This window comes from Sus scrofa, chromosome 1 (genome assembly GCF_054392235.1).
Source record: "Sus scrofa isolate SSC_HxYL_T2T_F1_AM1 chromosome 1, Sscrofa_HxYL_maternal_Yorkshire_Landrace_v2.0, whole genome shotgun sequence".
NCBI classification, from domain to species: Eukaryota; Metazoa; Chordata; class Mammalia; order Artiodactyla; family Suidae; genus Sus; species Sus scrofa.
In genome coordinates this window covers 75,634,788-75,658,472 of record NC_139383.1, presented here as the reverse complement: position 1 = coordinate 75,658,472, position 23,685 = coordinate 75,634,788, and the positions used below count along the sequence as shown (strand labels likewise).

The following is a 23,685-nucleotide window of genomic DNA, read 5'->3' as shown; positions in this document are numbered from 1 at the left end:
AAGACAATAACTTAATAAAAACAGTAACATAGTTTTACATATATTATGTGGTCAAGAAATAGATGAGCAATACGATAAATACAGCACTTTACCCTGAAAACTCCTTGATGTCTGTGGAGGTGGCATGGGAAGAGCTGCAGCTTGTGAATGATCTTGAAGTGGTGCAAGGAATGTTTTCTGCAATCGGAGGGAGGCTGTAACTTCAGAGGTGGGTGGATGCGGTGCATACATGGTGAATGAGGTGGCTGGTCTTGTCTGTGTGTTCCCAGTGGCTGGCTCGGCTCTGTTGAGGGCAGATTCTGACATTCACCTGCTGGAGGGAACTACACATTAAAGCAAGGGTGAGATTCATCGTGCTCAGGTCGTTCCCTCCCAGATCTATCAATCAAGGGGAAACAATCTGCATCTTTAATGCAAGTACTGGAGCAGAACTGACAGGATGGAGAACAGAGAAATGTGTTGAACTGCATCATGCAGTGGAACTGGCAAACTCTAGCATGGGAGAAATTTGAGAGGCATCCTTAATTCCTGATGAGAGCCCACCATAGGTCTCCACCCCATGGCCATAATCAGATCACCCATAGTCTTGCTGCTTGGAGGCACAGTCCCCAGCACAACTTGGGCCTTCTGTCTAATAGGCTCATCTCCTCTGGACATCCCAGTACCTCCGCCTACCACGACCCCACCCCCATGCTCCCATCCTTAGTTCCTTTGGGGGTTTTAGTCTCCAGCTGAAGGCCTGGCTTCTCTGGTGCCAAGGGAGCCCAGCGGATTTAGGGAAGCTCTGATTTCTCAGTTTGTCTGTCAGTGCAGAATTAGGAATTTAGTAACCAGTTAAGTAAAAAGGAGAGACACTCCAGAAGGAAAGATGAGTGGCTGAAAGAAAGCACAGGGCTAGCTCTCTAGCCTGGGTTTGCACCCTCCTTTCACACCTACCCACGTGGAATGTTAATACATCAAAAGCCAGACCTTCCTACACATTTCTCTCATTGGGTTGTATTTCCACAAGATGTAGAATTAAAACTCAGAGCTTATCTTTAATAATTATTATATCTTTAATAATAACAGTTATAACCACAAAAATCATTTTTATTAAGCTTAACACAAGTGAATTTAAAAGAATGAAATAAATTATATATATAATTAGCTGATTGTTTTATAAATTGATTAATTTTTTTTTCTAAACTTAAGGTCTGTTTTCCCTTTTTTTTTTTTTTTTCATCTTTTTAAGGCTGCACCTGTGGCATGTGGAGGTTCCCAGTCTAGGGGTTGAATCAGAGTTGCAGCTGCTGGCCTATGCTACAGCCACAGCAACACAGGATCCAAGCCACGTCTGTGACCTACACCACACTCATGGCAACACCAGATCCTTAATGTACTGAGAGAGGCCAGGGATCAAATTCACGTCCTCATGGATACTAGTAGAGTTTGTTACTGCTGCACCACAATGGGAACTCCTATTTTCCTTTGCTTTTTTAATCACGACTTTTTTTGTCTTCCCAAATCCTGTTAGAAGCTGAATATCATCCCTTTTTTCTCCTTGTATAGTATCTCTAATCCTTGTATAACATCTCTAAATCTTCCCACCCTCAAAGGATTGGTGACTACATGGTTTAGGCTGACTAAAGAAAAGATTATTTATATGAAAAGCGAAGACATACAGGATGTATGTAACAAGAAAAATACAGTCTCTTAAAAGGAATATATTTTTAAGATACTACATTATTCTTATTACATCAAATAGACCAATTTCTTAATATTAGCATGTGTCCTAATTCACAGATACAGCACTTAAAATCCATTTGTCTAATTCCTAGTCTTTATTTTTTTGGCCAAGGCTGCAGCATGTGGAAGTTCCCAGGCCAGGGGTTGAACCCATGCCGTAGCAGTGACCCAAGCCACTGAAGTGACAATGCTGAATCCTTAACCTGGGGCACCACCAGGGAACTCCTAGATCTGCTTGTCTTTAGTTTTTATTTTATTTTTCTGCTTTTTTAGGGCCCCACACGCAGTATATGGAGGTTCCCAGGCTAGGGGTCGAATCAGAGCTACAGCTGCTGGCCTATACCACACCCACAGCAATGCAGGATCTTTAACCCACTGAGCGAGACCAGGGATCAAACCCGTAACCTCATGGTTCCTAGTCGGATTCGTTTCTACTGCACCATGACAGGAATTCCTCCTTGCCTTTAAATAAAAGTGGACATTAATAAAAAGCAGAGAGCCTAATGCACTGTCAATATTCAATAATACAACTAAAAGTTATACAAAAGTATTTTTTAGAAGAAACAAGAACTGAAGATAAGATGGTCTGGGTAGCTATTTAAGGGGTATTTATATTTTTAACTGTGATATTTAGGTTATATATAGAAACTGTATATGTACATTTAAAAATCATTATAAAGCAACCACCCATATTAACATTCTTGTCAAGAAGGAAAAACTGCCAGCAAGCCTGAAGTACTCTATCTGTCCATCTTCAATGATAACTCCATCTCCCTCTTAGAGGTAACCTCTAACCTGACTTTTTTCTTGATTTTCTTGATAGTTTTACCACCCAATATGAATCCCTAGACAAGACAGTTAAGTTTTGCCTGTTTTGAGACTTTGTATAAATGGACTCATGTGGCAGGCATTCTTTGTATCTTGTTTCTTTCGTTCATCACTGCCTAAGAGATTCATCCATGTTGTCTACAGCTCGAATACTCTCATTTTCACTACTGTTTAATGTTATGAATATGCCCTAAAAATTTATCTATTTAAGTATTGATGAACAGTTGGCTATTTTTAATGTCACATACACAATCAACATGTTTTAAAATAAATGTTTCAAAGACCATTCTGCCTATTTTCTCTTCTAGGAGCTTTATGGTTTCAGGTCTTAAATTTAGATCTTTAACCCATTTTGAGTCTATTTTTATATATGGTGTGAGGGAATGTTCTAATCTCATTGTTTTACATGTAGCTGTTCAGTTTTCCCACACCACATGTTGAAGAGGCTGTCTTTTCTCCATTGTATATTCTTGTCTCCTTTGTCGTAGAGTAACTCACCATAAGTGCATGGGCTTATTTCTGGGCTCTTTATTCTGTTCTGTTGATCTGTGTGTCTCTTTTTTGTGCCAGTACCACACTGCTTTGAATACTATGGTTTTGTAGTGTGGTTTGATGTCTGGGAGGGTGGTATCTCCAGCCTTGTCCTTTTTTCTCAAGATTGCTTTGGCAATTTGGAGTCTTTTGTGGATCCGTGTGAATCTTAGGATTATTTGTTCTAGTTCTGTGAAAAATGTCCTAGGTATATTGATAGGGATTGCATTAAATTTGTTGATTGCTTTGGATCTTGTATCTTGTTTCATAGGTAGAGAAAAGAAATAAAGCAAAAATAAACAAATGGGACCTAATTAAACTTAAAAGCTTTTGCATGGCAAAGGAAACCATAAAAAAATGAAAACACAATCTATAGAATGAGAGAAAATAGTTGCAAACAATGCAACCAACAAGGGCTTAATCTCCAAAATATACAAACTCATACAACTCAACAGCAAAAAAACAAACAATGCAATTGAAAAATGGGCAGAAGACCTAAATAGACATTTCTCCAAATAAGATATAAGGATGACCAACAGGCACATGAAAAAGTGCTCAATATCACTAACCATTAGAGAAATGCAAATCAAAAGTATACCGGTCAGAATGGCTATCATTAATGTCTACAAGTAACAAATGCTGGAAAAGGTGTGGAGAAAAGGGAACCCTCCTACACTGTTGGTGGCAATGTAAATTGGTACAATCACTATGGAAAACAGGATGGAAGTTCCTTAGAAAACTAAATATAGAACTACCATATGATGCAGCAGTCCCACTCCTGGGCATATATCCAGACAAAACTTTCATGAAAAAAAAAACAAAAAACAAACTTTCATTGGAAAAAAAAACAAACAAAACTTTCACACATGCACCCATAAGTTCATCACAGCACTATTCACAATAGCCAAGATGTGGAAACAACCTAAATGTCCATCGACAGATGAATGAATGAAGATGTGGCACATACACACATGAAATACTACTCAGCCATAAAAAAGAACAAAATAATGCCATTTGCAGCAACATGTATGCTACTAGACTAAGTGAAATAAGTCAGAAAGGGAAAGACAAATATCATATGATATCATTTATATGTGGAATCTAAAATATGGCACAGGAGTTCCCATTGTTGCCCAGTGGGTTAAGAACCCAACCAGTATCCACGAAGATGTGGGTTTGATCCCCAGCCTCGCTTAGTGGGTTAAGGATCCAGTGTTGCTGAGATCTGTGGCATAGGTCCCAGACACATCTGAGATCCTGTGTTGTTGTGGCTCTAGTATAGGCGGGCAGCTGCAGCTCCAATTCCATCCTTACCCCAGGAACTTCCATATGCCACGGGTGCAGCCCTAAAAAGAAAAAAAATATGGCACAGATGAACCTATCTACAGAACAGAAACAGACTTACAGACATGGAGAGCAGACTTGTGGTTGCCAAGGGGCGGGGTAAGGAGTGGGATGGACTGGGACTTTGGGGTTAGTAAATGCAACCTATGACATTCAGAATGGATAAGCCATGAGGTCCTGCTGTATAGCACAGGAATTCCATTTCTGGACATATATCCAGAAAAAACAGAAACACTAATTCAAAAAGATACATGCACCCCAGTGTTCACAGCAGCAACTATTTACAATAGCCAAAATACGGAAGGAGTCTAAGTGTCCATAAACAGATGAATGGATAAAGAAGATGTGGTGTGTACACACACACACACACACACACACACACACACACACACACACACACACAGGAATATTACTCTGCCACGAAAAAGAATGAAATAATGTCATTTGCAGCAATGTGGACGGATCTAGAGAATATTATGTTTAGTGAAATAAGTCAGAGCAAGACAAATACTGTACACTATCACTTACTTGTGAAATCTAAAAGATTACACAAATGAATGTATATAGCAAAACAGAGACAGATTCACAGATAGAGAAAACAAACTAGTAGTTACACGGGGGGCAGGAGGAGTGTGGGAAAAGGGCAAGGTAGGGGTATAGGATTAAAAGACACAAACCACTGTGTATTAAATAGATGAACAACAAGGTATACTATAAAGCACAGGGAATTATAGCCATTATCTTGTAACAACTTTTTTTTTTTTTTTTGTCTTTTAGGGCCACACCAGCAGCGTATGGAGGTTCCCAGGGTAGGGGTCGAATCAGAGCTGTAGCCTCTGGCCCATGCCAGAACCACAGCAACGTGGGATCTGAGCCGCGTCTGCAACCTACACCACAGCTCACAGCCAATGCCAGGTCCGTAACCCACTGAGCAAGGCCAGGGATCGAACCTGCATCCTCCTGGATGCTAGTCAGATTTGTTAACTGCTGAGCCATGATGGGATCTCCCTGTATAATTCTTTTTATTTGTTAACCTTACACTGCAAAAAATCATTTTCCACAAAACTTGGTAAACCCATGTAAGGTTTGAGGTTAAAACTGATTTAAAGACTACTAAAAATAAACAAATTAATTTCTTTTCATCATCAATATTTAAGGCCACACATGTGCCAGGTAATGTGCCAGGAAGCCCTGGGGGTAAAGTTATAATGAGGCAAAGTCCCTGCCCTGACAGACGGGAAACAATCTGTAAATAGTTACATGGAGTGTTTTAAAGACTACACTAGAGGTCTGCAGAAGATGCTGTGAGTGAAGGGTTTGTCTGTGAAAGCTTTCTCAAAGGACACAGTTTTAGTGACCACACTGGTAGTATGAATAAAATATTACTGCCAAAACAGTACAAGAATGTTTGCTGACTTTTATTCCTTAAAAAAAGGTATGTGCTTTTTATACTATTAAAGTACTTCCTGTTACATTATTAATTTTCTTGGCACACTTGTTCTTAACTGTAATAATGATAAACTGAAGGTACATACTCAAATAGTTCTAATAAGACTTTACAGCTTATCTTTTAACAGCCCACTGGAGTGAAAGTAATATGAAACAAATAGAATATTTACAACTTGGAATGTATCGATAAGTATGATTGAGAACCCCTGTTACCAAGGATTCTGTCTGTGCTTTATATGCTATAATCAAGAAAACAGAAGTATTTTAATGACCTACTGTTTTACTGTCTTTTCTAGATGAAAACTTCTCAATTCCTCATAATAAAAGGGGAGTTCTTGGAATGGTCAACAAAGGCCATCACAGCAATGGATCACAATTCTACATCACACTACAACCCACTCCATATCTAGATAGAAAATATGTGGCTTTTGGGTATGTGCATTTTAAGTTTGTTTATCTAATACTCATATATGTAAAAATGTGGTTCAAAAAAGATTTGGGTAAGTATTGTACAAAGTGTACAGGTAATTAAAAACAAAATTTAAAGCAAAAATAGGAGTTCTCTTGTGGTGCAGCAGGTTAAAGATCCAGCATTGTCACTACAGCAGCGTGGGTCACTGCTATGGCGCAGGTTCAATCCCTGGCCTAGGAACTTCTATATGCCGAGGCTGCAGCCACACACATAAAAAAAAAAATACAAATAGTACAAACAATTAGAAATAAATACTTCATAAGAAGCTTGCTGTCTTTAAAAAATAGAAACCATTTGGGCACAGCCATTATATGTTCTGTGCATTCCTCTATCCATATGTCCATCCATCTATGCATCTTCAGCCTCAGGGATATTGTCAATTCCTAATGACTGTGACTAACACCATAGTTCTTGATAATGTAGACATATTTAGATGCAAAAGTGAGGGGAAGCCATTTAAGTAACTGTCTGTGAACACTGTGAAGAAAGAGATGAAAACTATCTAAGTTACAAGCAACATTTTTTTTTTTTAATCTTTTTAGGGCTGCGCACAGCATGTGGAAGTTCCCAGGGTAGGGGTTGAATTGGAGCTATAGCTGCCAGCCTACACATATGCCACAGCCACAGCCATGACAGATTTGAGCCACATCTTCAACCTATACCACAGCTCACCACAACACCGGATCCTTAACCCACTGAGCAAGGCCAGGGACGGAACCTGAGTCCTCATGGAAACTAGTCAGATTCATTTCTGCTGGGCCACAGTGGGAACTCCAGTAACCTTTTTTAAATTTTTTTTACTGAGCAATTTAAAATTTGGAAATATCTCAGATAATAATTACCAGAATGTTATTAGCAAGATGCTTATAGACATGTGGACTGACAATGGATGATGACTGTACTTTTCATCACTCCAGGGTTTCATATCCCTGTTTGATTAAAGTAATGAATGTAAGTTGAAACTTACTTTGTCTTCCTTGAAATGATATATAAAGTGTCAGGACTTTTCTGAATAACTAATAGATTATTCTAGCCATGAACAGGGATAATTACTGACTTTTCATTCCAAGAAAAAATTTCAGGCCAGTGTTAATTTTAAGCACAGTTATTCCTCCAGTGTAACGCAGATGGTATTTCCAGGTTGAAAAAGCAGAAAGTATATTTTCATCCAAAGGAGATTTCTTTAAAGTGATGGTTTTAAGAGTTATATAACCTAAAACAATGCTTCGTCCTCCATATTCCCTGGTATTAATAAACTGTATCCTGATTTTGAAAATTCATTCTTCAATTATTTTTTATTTATTTATTTATTTTTGCTTTTCAGGGCCACACCCATAGCATATGGAGGTCCCCATAGGGGTCTAATCAGAGCTGCAGTTGCTGGCATATACCACAGCCACAGTAATGCCAGATCTGAGCCACATCAGTGACCTACACTACAGCTCACAGTATTGCCGGATCATTAACCCACTGAGCAAGGCCAGGGATTGAACCTGCATCCTCATGAATACTAGGCAGGTTCATTACCACTAAGCCACAATGGCAACTCCATTCTTCAATTATTTTTGGAATCCAAATAATTCTCACAATTTCTTAGCTCTTTTAAATACCTTCCTATCATCTTGATGGTAGTATCACTACCCTCAACCACATACTTAGTTGATCTTTTTTTTTATCTTTCCAAAACGTACCTTTCTCAGACACAAAAGTGATTGCTTTAAAACGTTTAGTGCCTCCTTCACCACCTCCATCCTCAGATGCACAGAGCCTAAAGGTCAGAGTGGCATTCCAGGTCTTTCAGCCTCTGGCCCCAAATCTGTGTTCAGCCTGCACAGCCGCCAGCCTCCTGACTCATTCATTCACCCAGCATTTCATTAGTCACTGGGTTCAGTCTTGGGGAAAGAGTGATGAGACACAATTTCCACCCTTTGGGGAGCCTATAGTGTATTAGAAAACCCAGCAACTGTGAGGAGTTCCCATTGTGGCTCAGCAGTAATGAACCCAACTAGTATCCATGAGGATTTGGGTTTGATTGTGGCTCCTTTTTCCATCTGATTCATCTTCCTCTAGGGGAATCTCTCTCTCACTGATTCCTTATCATCAACACACAGGCATCGGAAGCACTGCTCCTTTTTTATTGTTCTAGCCTAAGTACAATCTCAATTTGCCCCTTAAAGTTCCTCATCACAGTCTGGGCTGAAAATACTTAAAGAAGACCTTACAGAACATTAGGGGAGAAAGAAGCAGAAAGGCAACCAGACAACCTGACAAAACGAACTAACTCTTTCAGGGCCACTCTCCTTCCCTGCTGTGGGGCTCTCTGTAGGGGGAGATGCTTTCTATTCCCTATCATCACAGAGCATCCCCAGGTTTATTTGAGCTTTGGGAGCCCAAACATGGTTAGCAAGATCCAGAGAGATATAGAAATGTCCTCCCTATCTGAGACAGACCCTCCTTCCAAGCCCTAGTCTGGTACATGAACTTGCCTTGTCGTCAGATGGATGACACTGGAAATACCCTTCAGGGGAGAATGCATCATGTTGATGGCCTTGCCCAGTGGTTTCATAGGAAAGAATATCAGAATACAAGCCTGTAATATCTCCATTCACACAAACATAGGTAGCAGGTGACATGAGTACTTAAAGTCACGTATAAGTTACCCAAATAGAGAAGGCTAGAAATCAAAATGAGTAAAATCAATTTTAGGAACAGTGAATAGCCTTTGCAGAGAGGCCCTAAGGACTAACAAGAGCATCTTATCTACAAGTCATCTGATTTGAGCTTAGTGCCCAGGGGGAAATGGAGAGAGTGGAGGCTGTGAAGATGAGAGAGCCAGGGCTCAGCTCTCAAAGAGCTGTGGGTGCCATGCTGCTGAGCATGGACCCCCACCTGAAGGGGCTGGGAAGCCATGGATGAATTTTAAATTGGGAGCAACAGGACCAGGTTCTCATTCTGAAAAAACAACAACAACAACAACTCTTTTTAGCAGAAATGAAGAACTAATTAGCAAAGGATGAAAATGAAGGTAGTTAAAAGGCAATGGAAAGAGTAGGCCATAAATGAAGTCCTGGTCTAAGGCACTGGCAGTACAGATGAGCAGAGGATAAATGGAAAAATGCACAGGCTACTTGGGAGTTAGATTCGATGAGACTTTATGCCTATTGAGATGTTGGTGGTAAGGCCATGGGAAAGCTCTACAGCAGTGGTATATAACAGATTTTTACCCAGAGATGGAAATGTACTGTGATCTGTGCTGCCCAATATGAAAGCCACTGGCCGCATGTGGTCACTGAGCACTTGAAATGTAGCCAGTGCACTTCCTAGGGATTAAGATGGCGGAATAGAAGGACTGGAGCTCAACTTCTCTTCTAAAAACAACAAAATTCACAACTAAAGACTGAGCACTCTTCACCCAAATGGACTGGAAACCTTAAAAAACATATCCTACTCCAGAAGAAAATGAGGAGGACACATCAAGAGGTAGGAGGGGCAATTTTGTGATATAAACAATCCCATACCTCCTGGGTGGGAAGCCCCACAGACTAGAAACTAACTGGTTCACAGAGACTCACCTACAGGAGTGAGAGTTCTGAGCCCCACATCAAACTCTCTCATGTGGGGATCTGGCAAGGGGAGAAAGAGCCCTGTAGCATCTGGCATTGAAAGCCAGTGGGGCTTGTGCACAGGAGCTCCACGGGACTGGGGGAAATGGAGACCCCATTCTTAAAAGGCGCACACAGACTTTCACGTGCACTGGGTCCCAGAGCAAAGCAAAGTCTCCATAGGAATCTGGGTCAAACCTGACTGCAGTTCTTGGAGGACATCATGGAAAAAAGGGGGTGAACGTGGCTTGTTGTGAGGGAAGGACATTGAAATCAAAGCTCTCAGGAATATTCAGCAGTCTACCTTTCTCTGGAGGTGGCCATGTTGGGAAAATCTGGCCCCACCCACAAGTCAGCTCTGAGAAGCCCCAGGGCAAACAACAATCCAGGTGGGATCACAGCCCTGCACCCCAGTAAACAGGCTACCTAAAGACCCCTCAGGCACACAGCTGCCTCTAATCCCATCCAGAGACTAAGCCCCACCAACCAGAGGGATTGACTCAGCTCCACCTATCAGTGGGCAGGCATCAGCCCCTCCCATCAGGAAGCCTACAGCAACCCCCCATACCAACTTCAGCCACAGGGGGGCAGACATCAGAAGTAAGAGAGGCTACAGCTCTATTATCTGTAAAAAGGTCACCACACCAAAAACCTATAAAATGAAAAGACAGAGAACTATAACTCTGATGAGGGAGAAAGGAAAAACCCCAGAAAGTCAGCTAAGCAATGAGATTTCAGCCTCCAGGAAAAAGACTTTAGATTGTTGATGCTGAAGATGATGCAAGACATTGGAAATAAACTGGAGGCAAAGATGGATAACTTACAGGAAACATTGAGCAAAGAGATACAAGATATAAAACTTAAACAAGAAGAGATGCAAAATACAATAACTGAAATAAAAAATTCACCAGAAGCAGCCAACAGCAGAATACAGGAGGCAGAAGAATGAATAAACGAGGTGGAGGACAGATTAGTGGAAATTACGGACGTGGAACAGAAAAAAGACTGAAAAGAAATGAAGAGAGTCTCAGAGAACTCTGGGACAATGTTAAACACACCAACATCCATATTACAGGGGTGCCAGAAGAAGAAGAAAGAGAAGGAGATAGAAAAAATATTCCAAGCGTTAATAGCCGAAAAATTCCCTAACATGGGGAAGGAATCACTCACTCAAATCCAGGAAGTACAACAAGTACCATATAAAATAAACCCAAGAAGGAATACACCAAGACACATATTAATCAAACTGACCAAAAGTAAAGACAAAGAGAAAATCTTGAAAGCAGCTAGGGAAAAGAAACAAGTAACATACAAGGGAACACCAATAATGTTATCAGCAGATTTTTCAACAGAAACTCTGCTGAAGTTTCACTCAGGCCAGAAGGGAGTGGCATGATATACTTAAGGTGATGAAAGGAAAAAACCTCCAACCAAGATTAACTTTACCCAGCAAGGCTCTTATTCAGATTTGGAGGAGAAATCACAAACTTCACAGATAAGCAAAAGCTGAGAGAATTCAGCAACACTAAACCAGCCTTACAACAAATACTAAAGGAACGCCTCTAGGCAGAAAAGAACAAGAGAAGAAGGAAAGGAAAAACAGCAGCAAAAACAAATCCAAAGCAATTAAGAAAATGGCAATAAGAACATACATATCAATACTTACCTTAAATGTTAATGGACTAAACACGCCAACCAAAAGACATAGACTGGCTGAATGGATACAAAAACAAGACCCATATATATGCTGTCTTCAAGAGACCCACTTCACTTCTAGGGACACATACAAATTGAAAGTGAGAGGATGGAAGAACATACTTCATGTGAACAGGGATCAAAAGAAAGCTGGAGTAGCAATACTCACATCAGACAAAACAGACTTTAAAATGAAGAATATTTTAAGGGACAAAGAAGGACATTACATAATGATCAAAGGATCAATCCAAGAAGATGATATAACAAATATCTATGCACCCAACATAGGGTCACCACAATATATATGGCAACTGCTAACAACCTTAAAAGGACAAATCAACAATAACGCAATAACAGTGGGGGACTTTAACACCTCACGTACAGCAATGGACAGATCAACCAGACAGAAAATCAATAGGGAAACACAGGCCCTGAATGATACATTAAACTAGATGGACGTAGTAGATATTTATAGGATATTTCATCAAAAAGCAACAGAATACACATTCTTCTCAAGTGCACATGGAACATTCTCTAAGATTGATCATATCCTGGGCTACAAATCCAACCTCGGTAACTTAAGAAAACGGAAATCATATCAAGCATCTTTTCCAACCACAATGCTATATGACTGGAAATCAACAAGAAAAAAACTGCAAAAAACACAAACACGTGGAGACTCAACAACATGCTACTAAACAACCAATGGATCAGTGAAGAAATCAAAGAGGAAATTAAAAAATACCAAGCAGCAAATGACAACAAAAATACAACACTCCAAAACCTATGGGATGTAGCAAAAGCTGTTCTAAGAGGAAAGTTTATAGCAATACAAGCCCACCTCAGGAAACAAGAAAAAGCTCAAATAAACAAGCTAACTTTACATCTAAAGCAGCTTGAGAGAGAAGAACAGACAAGACCTAAAGTTAGTAGAAGGAAAGAAATCATAAAGATCAGAGCAGAAATCAATGAAATAGAAGCAAAGAAAACCATAAAGATCAATGAAACGAAAAGCTGGTTCTTTGAAAAGATCAACAAAATTGATAAGCCCTTAGCCAGACTCATCAAGAAAAAGAGAGGACTCAAATCAATAAAATTAGAAATGAAAAAGGAGAAGTAACAACGGACATCACAGAAATACAAAGGATCATAAGAGACTACTATATGCAACTATAGGCCAATAAAACGGAAAACCTAGAAGAAATGGAGAAATTCTTAGAAAAGTACAATCTTCCAAGACTAAACCAAGATGAAACAGAAAAGATGCATGGACCAATCACAAGAACTGAAATTGAAACTGTGATTAAAAAACTTCCAACAAACAAAAGTCCAGGACCAGATGGCTTCACAGGCGAATTCTATCAAACACTTAGAGAAGAGCTAACACCTCTCCTTCTGAAACTATTTCAAAAAATTGCAGAGGAAGGGATACTCCCAAACTCATTCTATGAGGCCACCATCACCCTGATACCAAAACCAGACAAAGATTCCACAAAAAAAGAAAACTACAGGCCAATTTCACTGATGAACATCAATGCACAAATCCTCAACAAAATACTAGCAAACTGCATCCAACAATACTTTAAAAGGATTGTACATTGTGATCAAGTGGGATTTATCCCAGGGATGCAAGAGTTCTTCAATATCTGCAAATCCATCATTGTAATACACCACATTAACAAACTGAAGAATAAAAACCACATGATCCTCTCAACAGACGCGAAAAAGCCTTTGACAAAATCCAACACCCATTTCTGATAAAACCCTTCAGAAAGTGGGCATAACGGGAACCTACCTCAACATGATAAAGGCCATATATGACAAACCCACAGCGAACAACATTCTCAATGGTGAAAAGCTGAAAGAATTCCCTCTGAGATCAGGAACAAGACAAGGGTTTCCGCCCTTGCCACTACTCTTCAACATAGTTTTGGAAGTCCTAGCCATGGCAATCAGAGTAGTAAAAGAAATAAAAGGAATCCAAATTGGAAAGGAAGAAGTGAAACTATCACTATTTGCATATGACATGATACTATACCTAGAGAATCCTAAAGACTCTACCAGAAAACTGTTAGAGCTCATCCATGATTTGGCAAAGTCACAGGATACAAATTAATACACAGAAATCGATGGCATTTCTATATACTAACAATGAAAGAGCAGAAAAAGAAATTAGGGAAGCAATCCTGTTTACCATCCCATCCAAAAGAATAAAATACCTATGAGTAAACCTACCTAATGAGACCAAAGACCTGTACTCTGAAAACTATAAGCCACTGATGAAAGAAATCAAAGATGACACAAATAGATGGAAAGACAGACAATGCTCTTGGATTGGAAGAAGTAATATTATCAAAATGACTATACTACTTAAGGCAATATGCAGATTCAATGCAATCCCTATCAAATTACCAAGGACATTTTTCACAGAACTCGAACAAAATTTTTTTTTCTTGTCTTTTTGCCATTTCTTGGGCTGCTTCTGTGGCATACGGAGGTTCCCAGGCTAGGGGTTGAATTGGAGCTGCAGCCACTGGCCTATGCCAGAGCCACAGCAACGCTGGATCCGAGCCGCATCTGCAACCTACACCACAGCTCATGGCAACGCTGGATTGTTAACCCACTGAGCAAGGGCAGGGACCGAACCCGCAACCTCATGGTTCCTAGTCGGATTTGTTAACCACTGCGCCATGACGGGAACTCCCAAAATATTTTAAAGTTTGTTTGGAAGCACAGAAGACTCAGAGTAGCCAAAGACATCCTGAAAAAGAAAAATGGAGCTGGAGGAATCAGGATCCCGGACTTCAGACTATACTACAAAGCAAGAGTCATCAAAACCGCATGGTACTGGCACAAAGACAGAAATATAGATCAGTGGAACAGGATAGAAAGCCCCGAATTCAACCCACGCACCTACAGCCAACTAATCTATGACAAAGGAGGCAAGGAGATATAATGGATAACGGGCAGCCCGTTCAATAAGTGGTGCTGGAAAAACTGGACAGCCACATGGAAGAGAACGAAATTAGAATACTCCCTAACACCATACACAAAAATAAACTCAAAATGGATTAAAGACCTAGATATAAGACCAGACACTATCAAACTCTTAGAGGAAAACATAGGCCAAACACTCTCTGACATAAACCATAGCAACATCTTCTCAGATCCACCTCTTAGAGTAATGACAATAAAAACAAAAATAAACAAATGGGACCTAATCAAACTGAAAATTTTCTGCACAGCAAAAGAAACGCTAAACAAAACAAAAAGACAACCCACAGAATGGGTAAAGATCTTTGCAAATGAATCAACTGACAAGGGATTCATCTCCAAAATTTATAAACACTTCCTACTGCTCAATACTAACAAAGCAAAAAACCCCATCAAAAAATGGGCAGAATATTTAAACAGTTCTCCAAAGAAGACATACAGATGGCCAAAAAACACATGAAAAGATGTTTAGCATCACTCATTATTAGAGAGATGCACATCAAAACCACGATGAGGTACCACCTCACACCAGCCAGAATGGCCATCATCCAAAAGTCTACAAACAATAAGTGCTGGAGAGGGTGTGGAGAAAAAGGAACCCTAGTACACTGTTGGTGGGATTGTAAATTGGTGCAACCATTGTGGAAAGCAGTATGGAGATTCCTCAGAAAACGCAAAATAGAACTACCATTTGATCCAGAAATCCCACTCCTGGACATCTATCCAGAGAAAACCACGACTCGCAAAGACACATGTACTCCAATGTTCACTGCAGCACTATTCACAATAGCCAAGACATGGAAACAACCTAAATGTCCATCAACAGAGGAGTGGATCAAGAAGATGTGGTAGATATACACAATGGAATATTACTCGGTCATTACAAGGAAATACCGGCATTTTTAGCAACATGGATGGACCTAGAAATTATCATGCTAAGTGAAATCAGCCATACAATGAGACACCAACATCAAATGCTTTCACTGACATGTGGAATCTGAAAAAAGGACAGACTGAACTTCTTTGCAGAACAGATGCTGACTCACAGACATTGGAATACTTATGGTCTCTGGAGGAGACAGTTTGGGGGGTGGGGGGATGTGCTTGGGCTGTGGGATGGAAATCCTGTGAAATCAGATTGTTATGATCATTATACAACTACAGATGTGATAAATTCATTTGAGTAATTAAAAAAATAAATTAAATTAAAAAAATGTGGCCAGTGCAGCTGAGGAACTGAATTATTTAATTTAATTTAAATATCCACATATGGTTAGTGGCTACCATATTGGGCAGTGAAGATATGGAGGGACTCTTAGGATTTTGGAACTGGTTGGATGATTGGTGCCGGTAACCAAGGTGGAGAAGAGAAGATGGAGGGTATGGGAGAGGAGATCAGGAATTCAAGATGGACAAGTTATGTTTCAAATGGAGGCACTTATATGACAGGCAGGTTGCAACTCCTGAGTACCACGAGTAGATACTCAAGCTAGGCAAGGGCTGGAGATAGGGATTTGGAAGCTGTCAATAGGGCAGCTGAGCTGCAGCCAGGCCAAAGTACCATCCCTCCCAGAACAGCGTCTGGGCTTTGCTAGTCTTGTTCCTTTATCTCTTCCTTCAGTTGGCCAAAGTCCCATTCAAGGTTTAGGTCAGAAACCCTCCTGACTACCAAAATCAAATTGCTTCTTTGCCCTCTTTGGCACCCTGTGAACAACCTGAAATAGGGACTGGGTCTCACTCATCTTGTGCCCTAACACCCATCACATTGGAGAGGTGCCCACAGTAGGTGCTCAATCAGTATCTGTGGAACCAATCTGGAGAATGAGCTTCACATGCTCTCTGGACAGAGCTGATTCTGTCCATTCATCCCCTGTTCTTCATCCTCAGAATGTACCTTTTGTCCTGCTCTGTGCCATGTTTTCTAACTGGGATGGCAAAAATAGAGACCCCCCCCAAAAGGGATGACTAGACCATGGTCAGTGTCAGCACTGACTGTGTCCCCAGAAATGGAAATCACACCTTCCCCTCAGCCACTGCTTCAACTCAAAACATTGGCAGAGGGCACAATCCTCTGTTTAGGGCCATCTCTCTGGCCCCCGATGAGCTTTTTTTTTGCTGAAAGAACCATCAGAAGTCTAGCACTCAGGGAGTTCTGGTTCATGGACAGTGAATGTCTACAGAGACCCAAACTAGCATGGCATTGGGCTGTTTTATTCACATATTCAGGGGATGGCAAATAGGGGCGACTCTGTGCCAGGCACTGAGCATTAAGCAAAAGCATAGTTCCTTCATGGGAGAATCAGCAATTAATCCAAGAAGCACAGAAGCAAATGTCAAATTTAACCCTCATCACACCTATAAAGGAGGTGGGGGACTTGATAAGTGGGAGCAGTGGCATCTGGGAAACTTCCCCCAAGGAAATGATGACTGGGTAAGATCTGAAGGAAGGCGGGACAAAGGGGTAGTGGGAGGCAAGAACAAAGGGGACAGCTGTGGCTCATGGGGTGACGGGTGCTGAAATCCAGTCCAGCTAGAGCCGAGAGAGCCTGGGAGCGTGCCGCACGGCAGCCCTCCAGTGAAGCGGGGAGATGTTGGTCTTTATCACGAGGATAATGGGAAATTATTGAAGTGCTTTAAGCAGGGAGGTGAGACCATAACTGCATTTTTAAAAGGCCACTCTGATGGCAGTGAGGATAAGATCCCAGAGCAGGTGCGGAGGAACCAAGGCAAAGTGAACAGATAGATCTAGAGCTAGTGCAGATATTTATGACAGATGTTAATTTAATCTGCAGTGAATAGCCTTAACTAAGCTAGACAGGACTCAATTTAGGAATGTAAGCCAAGTGGGAAAATTTACGACTGACTAAAGTTTCCGTCTTTTTTCTCCTATATATAGGCAATTGATTGAAGGAACAGATGTTCTTCAACAACTAGAACTGGTTCCAACAGAGAATGAAAGACCAATACAAAAATGTGTAATTTTAAACAGTGGAGATCTTTATGCCTAATTTTCATATCAGTATTTCCCCCAAATTTATTATTATATATCAGATCAGCTGTTTCTAGATTTAATTAAACAGTGCTTGATAAAATTTAATTTGAAAGCCATGGCAGATGCTGTAGGTTAGCTCACCCAGCACTCAATTGCTCTCCTTCTTCCTCTCTTGCCTCTGCTATAGAGACTATACAAAAGCAAAAGACACAATTTTCCAGCCTCCTCTGCAGCCAGGAGTAGCCATGGGATAATTTCCTAGCCAGTGAGACAGGAGCTGAACAACAGAGGTGTCGGCCCCTACCTTTGGCAGCTGCAGAACCAATACCAGCAACTACCTATGTCTGGCCTAAATCTTACTATGCGGGACAAACAGACACCTGTTTGTTGATTATTTTATTGGTCTGTAGCCAAAACCTTTCTTAATTTAGCAGCAGCACCTAATGGCCTTCGAACCCTACAATGTCTGTACCTACAACAGAATTATGTTGCTGTTTGTGATTATATTTCTGCCAAAAGAAACTTGGTAAATTACCAACCGGGAAAGAGGCAACAGAAAAAAATTTCATGGTAATATTTCATTGCTTATACACAACATTCTGAAAAGGGTATATGCTTGGGATATTTTTATGAATAGAGTACTTGTCTCTGAGCTTGGGTTACAGACCCTGTGGTCTCCTGAGAAGTTACTGGGATCCAGCTTTATAAGCTATTCCTTAAGCTGAGATTCTCAAACCCCTGTCACCCAGGGAACTTTTTCAACACAAGCTGTTGGACTCTGTCTCTAGATGCCTCAGAGCCTCTAGAGGAACAGGGATTCTGCACATTCACTTAGCTCTCTCCCTAGAGCTTCTTATTTAGCCCCCCCCAGGCACTGGTCACTTGGGAGTCACCACAAGATGTAAGCAACAGGTTTCAGCTCACTTTGTGCAGTCAGCAAAGCGCCTGCCCCTTGTCAGTGGTGATACACTCTCTCCCCACCAGCTCAGCTGCTGCCAACACTACTGTTCACCGCTGCTTTGCGCCAACCATTGAGCTTTGCTTGCCCTTAGGTCAAGGTCTATCTTCCAAGAACAATTATTCCTTTGAGTCAATCTGGAGACAGCCCTCTAATTGACTTGGGGCTTGCCAAAGGTAGGCAAAGGATTTTTTTTAATTTTTAATTTTGAAATGAATATAGGTTGACATGAAATTGCAAAAATAGTACAGAGCAGTCCTGTGTACGGCTCACTGGTGGTCCTATCTCATGCTATATGGTACGATATCAAAACTATGCACTGACATTGGTAGAGTTGTCATTTTATTACCTGGTATGAGCGGCACCACAATCATGACAAAGAACATTTTCAGCACCACAAAGACCCCCCTGGGCTAGCTTTTTATGGTTACATCTGCTCCTCTGTTCCGTACCATCACTAACTCCTGATAACTGGCATATCCTTTCTTTTTTTTTCTTTTTAAAATAATGGGTTCATTGTTACTAGTATACTGTTGCATCCTAAGATCTGAGGTGGAATGGGAGGAAGCATCCTGCCTGTGTCACATTAGCAACTGACCCAGGGGCAGGAGAGTGGTGAGGATGTGTGTTCTAGAGCCAGAGAGCCTGGGGTTAAATCCTGGCTCTTCAGGAACTCAGGCAAGAACTTCACTGTGCCTCTATTTCTTCATCTCAAAACAGTGGTACCTACCACACAGAGCTGTTGTGAGGGTTCAAGAAGAATCAATAATTTGTAGACAGGACCTAGAATAGGACTGTTATGCTGAAAGTGTTCAATACATGTATGCTTAAAAAATTCCTGGTATACGACTTTCACGGTGTTACCTAGGAACTTGTGTTTTTAAAAAACTCTTCCACGCCAGATTTAGGGAACACTAAACAGAAGGCATTTTGGCCAACCTGAGAATTCAAGCTGTCTGCATGAAGCCTCCAGATCCATTCTTTCTCACTGCGCCTTTGGAGGGGTTCCTCTGGCACACTGGTGACATCTCAAACAAAAAGGTGCTGGGTTTGCCACAGAGACTTTCACCAACTCATGAAGCATGTGATGAATGAGACTGACGCTTTGCAAAGATCCTAATTAAAACAAATTACAAGCATTAGTCATGTAATAACAAGCAGCAGAGCAATTCTTTCTGGCAATGAACCTGTATATTAAGGTATTAAACATTTATCTGATATTGTGAAAGAACTTGGGTATTTGCATGGGCCTAAGAAACTGATTCCAGCTCCCTTTATTTTTCAGTTTAGCTGCATTATTAAGGTAGGACTCTGCTAACTGTCTGGAGGATGGCAAGTTCATGGGCCCTTTGCTCTCACTTCCCACTTTAAGTCTGTGTATGTGTAGAAACTTTAATCACAAGTCTGTATATGTAGTAATTCTTTATTTTTTTTTTCCTGCTTTTAAGGGCCGCACCCGTGACAAATGGAGGTTCCCAGGCCAGGGGTTGAATCGGAGTTGTAGCTGCTAGCCTACACCACAGCCACAGCAACATGGGATCTGAGCCTGTCTGCAACCTACACCACAGCTCATGGCAACACTGGATCCTTAATCCACTTAGCAAGGCCAGGGATCGAACCTGTGTCCTCATGGATACTAGTCAGGTTCATTACCACTAAGCCACAACAGGAACTCCCTATATAGTGGCTCTTATAATCCTTTAAAGGTACATGACTGATACATCTATATTAGAATATATTAAAGACATAGATACATGAGAGAATTGCAGCATGCAGGTATGCGGAAGAAAGATAAAAGTTATAAAACACTAAAGTGTGACAACAGAAAAGAATGAGGAAAAAAATGAGACAAGAAACTTTGATTTCATCAAGGCAGCAGGGAGGTATGCAAACACTGACCAATCAGAAGGGATGGTGACTTAGAGGCCTGGGGTGGGGTCGTGCAGCTCCTGTCTGGGCAGGAGGTAAACCCTCTGCTGCTAGAGAGGCATCGGGGTTTCAGGGTTTCTGGAGTTTCAGGGGAGGCAGCGGGACTCTTGGGCTGCTCAGGGCAGTGCTCTTTACCATTCAGTACAGAATCACTTGACTGGTTTTAATAAGCACAATGTCCATCAGGGTGTGTTCTGGCTGAAAAATCAGCTCTCCAAGATAGGACTGGGCACAGAAAGAAGTAGTACGTAGTGCTGGATACCAGACAGCTGCCTGGGGTGTCGTTTAGCTTAAACTTGGGAGTTGTTCCTGAGGAATGAGTTATTAACAATAACTTTTGTTTCCTAAAGGTCTAAGAGATATAATGCAAAAGGCTCTAGCTTGCCTGGGACTTAAACCAGTACAAAAACAAAGATAAATGCATCTCAGGTGCCAGCCTAGAGGGACCCTAGCCTGAGCTCCAAAACTCCTACACATGGGGGAATTTTGTGTTTGTACCCTAACCTTACCTACATTTGTAAAACAAGCAAAAACTCAAAGAAACAAAAACCTCTTAACTTGTCTTTGCTTGATGTAATTTTGTGGAAGAGTCACCACAAAGAATTGGAGCCACTTAGGAGGACAGAATAGTTCTATCTAACAGGTGATGTTGTAAAGCAGCCTTCTCAGACTTGAATAGGTGTCCATATGTACCCATGGATCTCGTTAATTCTGGAGGTCTGAGGGGAAGGCCCAAGATTTTTGCATTTCTAACAAGTTTTCTTGTGGTATGAATGGTTTTGTTTAGTGAACCACACTTTGAGAAGCAAGAGTAAAGCAGTGGTTTGCAACCTCAGCTGCAGACTAGAAACACCTGGGGAGCTTTTTAAACTCCTGATGCCCTGACATTATTCCAGATGAATTAAATCGGTACCCACGCATGAGTATTTTTCAAAACATCCTGGTGAGTCCTACGTTCAACCAAGGTTGAGAACAACTGCTCTGAAGTGTAAAGCTCCCCTATGAAACCCTGGAACAGTTATCAAGGAAATACCCATAGTCAAAGCGGAGAGCTTCCTAAGGAGAGGTATTTCAGCCTAGCCTTCTTGTATTTTATCACCAACACTGATCACAATGTATTTAGTAGGAAGAATCGGAATATACCATTTTATATTGATTGATTTATTACAACCGTCTCTAATTTTGTTAAAAGTTATTTAAATATTACACGAGGTTTAATATATGTTAAAACTGTATTTTATTCATGTAAATCAATGAGTTAGAACACCCCTTCACATCATACACAAAAATAAACTCCAAATGGAGTTTATTTATAAGACATGACACCATAAAACTCCTGGAAGAGAACATAGGTAAAGCATTTTCTGACATAAATCATACCAGTATTTTCCTAGGTCAGTCTCCTAAGGCAATAGAAATAAAAATAAACAAATGGGACCTAATCAAATCCATAAGCTTTACTTTTATTTTAATTTTCTTTTTAGAGACTCATCTGCAGTATACGGAAGTTCCCAGGCTAGGGCTCGAATCAGAGCTGCAGCTGCTGGCCTATATCACTGCCACAGCATTGCCAGATCCAAGCAGCATCTGCGACCTACACTGCACCTCGCGGCAATGCCAGATCCTTAACCCACTGAATGAAGCCAGGGATCAAACTCACATCCTCATGGATTCTAGTGGGGTTCTTAACCTGCTGAGTCACAACTGAAACTCCTATAAGCTTTTACATAGTAAAGGAAACCATAAACAAAACAAAAAGACAACCTAGGGAATGGGAGAAAATATTTGCAAATGAAGCGACTGACAGGGGTTTAATTTCCAAAATATACCAACAACTCATACAACTCAGTACCAAAAAAAAACACAATCAAAAATGGACAAAAGACCTAAATAGACATTTCTCCAAAGAAGACATACAGATGGATAACAGGCACATGAAAAGATGCTCGACATTACTAATTATTAGAGAAATGCAAGTCAAAACTACAATGAGGTGTTACTTCACACCAATCAGAATGACCATCATCAAAAAGTCTACAAATAATAAATGCTGAGGAGGGCATGGAGAAAAGGGAACGCTGTCAGTGGGAGTGTAAATTGGTGCACTACTATGGAAAAGAGTATGGAGGTTTCTTAAAAACTAAAAATAGAGTTACCATATGATGCAGCAATCCCACTCCTGGGCATATATCCAGAAAAGACAAAAGCTTTAATTAAAAAAGATACATGTACCCCAATATCCATAATGGCACCATTCACAATAGACAAGACATGGAAGCAGCCTAAGTGTCCATGGACAAAGGGGTGTGGTATACACACACACAAAGAAAGACACACACACACACACACACACACACACACACACACACACACAGTGGGATATTACCCCGCCACTAAAAATAAAAAAAGAGTGAAAGAATGCCATTTGCAGCAACATGGACAGACCTAGAGATTATCACACTAAATCAAGTCAATAGAGAAAGACAAATACTATCTGTGGCATCTAAAAATAATGCAAATGAACTTATTTACAAAACAGAACTGGACTCCAGACATAGAAAACAAATTTATGGTTACCAAAGGGGAAGGGGAGAAATAATGAAAATTACTTTGCTATACACCTGAAGCTAACACAATATTGTAAATCAATTATCGTCAATATAAAAAAACTATTTTATTAAAAAAAATTTGTTTTTGTCTTTTTAGGGCCACACCCATGGCATATGGAGGTTCTCAGGCTAGAGGATGAATCAGAGCTGTAGCTGCTGGCCTACGCCACAGCCACAGCAATGCCAGATCCAAACCACATCTGCAACCTACATGGATGCTAGTCAGATTGGTTTCTGCTCATCCACGACAGGAACTCCAAAAACTCTATTTTAGATGCCAGTCCTTGGTTTGAAATGGTGAAAATAACTTTGGAAGTCTTCCTTGACCTGGCTCAACAGATGCTGTGCTAAATAAGCTGATGCTTTTTTAGTCTTAAAAACAAGAGTGAAATGTCCCCTTACGAAGACCAACAAAAATTTGACAACTAGAGTTGAACACCCCGTGGCAAACTGTAAAACAGTGGCCTCCACAATAGCGTGTTTTCATCTTAGCATGGAGACAATCCATCCGGGTATGGGAAGAAAACAGAACTTCTATTACATTTTCAACATTAAAA

General features: G+C 40.7%; 1 protein-coding gene across 8 annotated transcripts in view; it reads left to right on the top strand.

The window, feature by feature from the left end:
* The window catches only part of PPIL6 (peptidylprolyl isomerase like 6), a 45,051-nt gene extending 25,233 nt beyond the window's left edge, over positions 1-19,818 (top strand). For 7 of the 8 annotated variants that reach the window (XR_014811896.1, XM_021101239.2, XM_013992739.3 and 4 more), the window contains 2 exons: positions 6,174-6,309; positions 17,537-19,818. Coding sequence is in view for 7 of the 8 variants with exons in the window: in XM_021101239.2 (XP_020956898.1) it covers positions 6,174-6,309; positions 17,537-17,648 (248 nt within the window). In the remaining variant the exon portion in view is untranslated. The remainder of the gene's footprint in view (positions 1-6,173; positions 6,310-17,536) is intronic. The other variant, NM_001243664.1, reaches the window with a different exon arrangement.
* Positions 19,819-23,685: the final 3,867 nt, after the last annotated feature.